This window comes from Penaeus vannamei, chromosome 7, assembly GCF_042767895.1.
Source record: "Penaeus vannamei isolate JL-2024 chromosome 7, ASM4276789v1, whole genome shotgun sequence".
Classification (NCBI taxonomy): Eukaryota; Metazoa; Arthropoda; class Malacostraca; order Decapoda; family Penaeidae; genus Penaeus; species Penaeus vannamei.
Window position 1 is genome coordinate 48,954,896 of NC_091555.1, and position 5,000 is coordinate 48,959,895.

The window sequence follows — 5,000 nt, forward strand, 5'->3', positions numbered from 1 at the left end:
TTTTTACTTAATAGACCTATTTAATTGTGTGATTATTAGAATGATGATAATTAGAATTATGAAAATTGAATTCATATGAAGGGCATCAAACATAATTGATTACAAAACACACTGTGTAAACAGAATAGGATAAGCATATATTGCTGAACCTAATTGCTGTAAGTTATCCTCATGCTCTACCAAGCCGTGCAGTGGCCCGCAGTCAGCCTCTGAGGGAAAAGGAAGATTATAGAAGACTTATTTAACCCACTGTCCATGTTTTTAACTGCAGTATATATATGATTTTTTTGAGGAAATAAGCTTATATAAAGACAAAGCCTACTTTTGAGGAGCTGTCTCGGTGACTACAGTCAGAGCCAAATCAGCACGTAACTGTTTAGTGCGTAGGTTAATGCCCCCAATAAGTCCTGTGATAGTGGACAATGCGGAACACCATATTGTATAACTATATGGGATACTGTAGTGTACTAGTATTGGTTACACTCCACTAGTTTTGCTGCATTGGGGAGCTATCATGTACTTCACTGTATAATTTTACGAATGGTATTAAATGAAAATTTGCATTAAATGAAAATATATACTACTAAAGAGATGTGCAGTACATGACTGGAATGGTTGAACTGATGTTATTCTTTTCACCATATTGAAAGGTTGTTTGGAATGTTTTTGATTAATTTATGATCAGCCAGAAAGGTGAACCAACCTCTTCATCACTTCTGAGCCATTATTCAGACACATAGGAGTAAGAGATATGGCAAAGCTCCTCACATCTCAGGTTACATTACAGATTTTTACAAATTCATGATGAAGTAGAAATTCACCTAGTTCTACCATGTCAGGGATGTTCAACCTTGGTGTGCAGGTTACTGGCAAGAGGATTATCTGTCCTAATGTAGGAGCTTGATATTTTGCATTTTTTTTTCCATCACAATCTTCTGGTTTGAGTGAATCAACCAAGAAGGCTGCTACGAGAACCAGGCATAGCTGTATAAGCTGCTTTTCCATTTTCCAAGGTCTTTTTTTTGATAAATGGTATGATGAATTAAGATTGACTGTTTTTGTTGAAAAGAATCCATATTATCTCTATGTAGTCTACAACTCTAATGATAATGAATGACAATATTTTATTTGTTGTTTTTTACATCTTCATAATATTAAAGTTTCTGTAACACCTCCTGCACTGCCAGTTGGGCAAGAATAGGTTACAGTGCATGGAGATAGTGTTCTAGCTTGAGTCGGTGCTCTTCCAAGTATGGCTAAGAGATTGGACCTTCTTCACTCACTTATCAATGGAAATAATGTAATCCTAAAGGCCCACAGAGTCTAATCTCCCTCCATCTCCAGTACCTGTCACTTGTCAGCAGTACCTCATGACATTCCTGTTCAGCAAAATTTTTCCATGACATATTCCCATTACCTGCTACTCAGTCAAATTTTTTTATGACCTGGCATTACTGTCACCTGGATCCAACGGGTTAAGGATGTAACAGTGGATGCCAAACTTCTTTTTTTTTCAGTCTTTTGAAAACCACAGATTTAGATTAAACTTTCTTTTATAGGTTGTCCGTGGATGTGAAGGCTATGGTGATATAGTGTTTCCTCATTGCCCATGTGACTCTAGGAAGAAGGGACATGTTGTTGCCTATGTGGGTTATAAGTCATTTAGGTTACAAGCTTGTAAAGAGGATGGTACATTACAGGTTAGTAGTATCTTTGATATATGATTGTTGATAGAGGATGTAAGAAACATAATGAGAGCTGTCATGTTTATTGAAGAGGAGTTTAGTCTAGTTCATTGAGTTTTGCAGCAATACTGAAAGCCCTCTTTTCTTTTACATCCAAATTAAGATAACATGCTCCTTCTCATTTCATTGTTTTATAAGTCGTATCATTTAATTTTATTTGTTTGTAAGAAACTTGATAATGCTTTTGTGAAATTTGCAAATCATGGAACTTATCCAATCTTAATAATGCATGCTCATATGTAGCAATTAATGACTCCTGGTTAGCTCTAGAAAACATTTCTGAGTATAAAACTATTTTGAAAGTTTATCTTTCCTGCATTACAGTTCTCCCATGCAGAAAAAAACAAGATAGATTATATTATATTTAAGAACCAGGAATGAGAATAAGATACTGGATTCTGTGTACCTTATTTTAAACCCTTATGTTTTACAGACACAAGTAATTGACTTTGCCTGGTCAACGATTGAGAAGTTTGAAATAGATGATGAGGGCATGGCCTTCTGTTTCCTCTATCGGCAAACTGAAGACCTTATCAGATGGGTGAAAATATTCACTCCCTATGTAAGTTGAAATTGATGATTTATTCTTTTGGGTGTGGGTGTGTTAATATTTATGTCTGTCCTCTGTTAGTTTACCTGTATTTCAAATTGTCTGTGTAATTTAATCTTTTCATTCTGTCAACACTTAAGATCTGATTTATATTTGGATATGACAAGAGAAAATCCAGAACTCTTGAACAATGATTTTTGTTACATTTTTTTCTTGCAGTACCACTTCATGGATGAATGCTTTCAACGAATCCAGGAAGAACAACAGTGGACGTAGGTAGCTGGAAGCGGCATTTGACTTAGGAAATTGTTGAAATTTAAGGTGGAATATATCTGATTGTAGATATTGTGAAATAAAGAGTTCTGTTTTGAAAGAACAGAAGTAAAAGAAGAAGAGATCATTATAGGATTATACATTGGGTTGTATTTCTGCTGGTCATTCCATTGTGAATCATTTTTTATTATTATTGTAATTAGTTATTGTTGTAATTATTATTATTAGTATTGTCTTTATTATTATTGCTATTATTATTATTATTATTATCATTATTATTATTATTGTTATTATTATCATTATTTGATTATCATTATCATTATTGTTATAATTGATACATTATAGGAGGTACTAATTTGATGAGGTATAAAATTGAAGGATTTCAGTTACCCAAATTAGAAAAGGTACGTAAGTACTCGCCCCCCTCCCCTCCCCCATAAAAAGAAAAATGAGGAAAATCCAGAAGGAAAAATTGATATTACTTTTAACTTGATGTCATGGAAATACATGTATGTTATGCAAGGAAAGAGAAGAGATATATATTTAGAGTAACTTAACAACGCAGTCCAAAGAACCATTGTTAGATCTGTACACTGTAGGTTGTTAGAACCTCTCTTGAGTATGCTAACAGAATGGATGTATGACATTACCTATCCACTAGCTGTGTAATAGGAAGCTGTTCTGCCAGGCACTATACATAAATGTTTTAGCTATGTATGAAGATTATCAAATAACATTGATTTCTCATGTTTTTAGGTGTTTTTAAGATATATTATTGAGTGATAATTTGTGCTCAAGTCTAATATTGTCTATTTTCCAATGAAAACTGGTCAATATGACATGTACAATATCACAGAGACTTGTGAAGTGTATCTGTGAACACTTAAGGAAATGAAAAAAAAGGATATTTCCTAGGGAGAAAGTATGCATGCTGTGTGTTTACCTTTGGTTCTTAATTGAGGTATGTATTAATCTTGTGTTGTTCATTTACTGGTTTCTTGTCTACAGACATGCTACTATTGATACATATATGTATATAATTTTTTCTTCATCTTCATTTAAATTTTTTTTTCTTTTTAATGATCAGTTGAGTAGAAATAATCACTGATTGATTTACAAAGATGTATGATACTGTAGCGGTATGATTTTTGATGTGATATTAATTATTGGTTGATTTAGTACTTTATTGACTCTGCTAAGGAGTCTTTAGATTACGTAAAACAATTTGAAGGTACTCATATGTTACGAGGAGTTATGTCACCAAAGCAGTCTGCCATGAATAATTTCGAACACACTCCAGGAATAGCATAGTGCTGATAGGATCTACCTGCATCTTGCTTAATAGCCTTGGGTTTACATGGAGAAAAAAAGGAAGAAATTATTTATTCTGTGCCCTTTCATTCTCGTTCTATATATACACAAGGCTTTGAAAATGAACATTGTTCCACTGTTTTGTCACTGATTCATGTGTTAGTGCTAGTTATTTTTTATAGATAATTTTTGTTCACTGAATGCCAGTGTAGATGTGATACAGATAGCTCTATTAGACCTTTTTAAGTTGCATTCATGTGTAGAATTATTGGTCTACAGTATTATAATTATCTAAAATAGGGTCACCATGTAATACTTACTTAAACTAGGGTCATCATATTTGTTGTTTATGTTATTACTTTTATTGTTATTATTATTATTATTATTATTATTATTATTATTATTATTATTATTATTATGATTATATTCTTTTGATATAATATTCTTATTATTGTATTTGGTAGACAGTTACATATAGGTTGAATCCATTTTCATTTCACTTTCTTTGTACTATTATGCTGTCTCTTCACCTTTTGACTAAGGATAAGTTCAAAGAGTTGTATTTTAACTTCTTACTTCATATGTTTTGCATTTCACGCATTTTATCGATTCCATTCAAAATATTTAATGACGCTCTTGAAGTCACCCTTCACCCGAAATACCCTCTTTAGTTTTGGAAGGTGCGTTGATGATCAGGAGGAGAGGCTATGCTTGTAGAATCCCCAACACTCGCTTCAAATACCCGTTGGGCAAAGGGGAGGTGAGAGAAAAATTCTTCGGTTAACTGGCATTGTACATAGTAGTTTGGATTCACTTCCATTCCTTGTATTACCAACGCACCTTTCCTTAAGGACATTCCATTTTATATAAGAACTTGTTAATGATTTTAAGCTAGTCTGATGAATATATATATACATATATATATAAAACTAGGTTTTATTGTAGGTAGATAAGCACCTGTTTATATTTTTATCTTTTTATTTTTTTAATCGATGAAAGATGACATTCATATCTTTTATCCAAAGATTTGTAGTAGGAAAAAAGCAAAAGAAAGTTACATTGATGCCTAAGGCTTTTATCAGATAGAGGACATTGACCATCAGTGATGGACTCCCTCCCCC

General features: G+C 32.9%; 1 protein-coding gene across 4 annotated transcripts in view; it reads left to right on the forward strand.

Moving 5' to 3' along the window:
• Positions 1 to 5,000, forward strand: part of Snx27 (sorting nexin 27) — a 27,647-nt gene that overhangs the window by 21,501 nt on the left and 1,146 nt on the right. For all 4 annotated transcript variants that reach the window (XM_027383228.2, XM_027383227.2, XM_070123889.1 and 1 more), the window contains exons 8-10: positions 1,560 to 1,700; positions 2,179 to 2,307; positions 2,515 to 5,000. The exon at positions 2,515 to 5,000 is cut by the window's right edge and continues 1,146 nt beyond it. In XM_027383228.2, the coding sequence (XP_027239029.1) occupies positions 1,560 to 1,700; positions 2,179 to 2,307; positions 2,515 to 2,571 (327 nt within the window). In that variant the 3' untranslated portion in view covers positions 2,572 to 5,000. The remainder of the gene's footprint in view (positions 1 to 1,559; positions 1,701 to 2,178; positions 2,308 to 2,514) is intronic.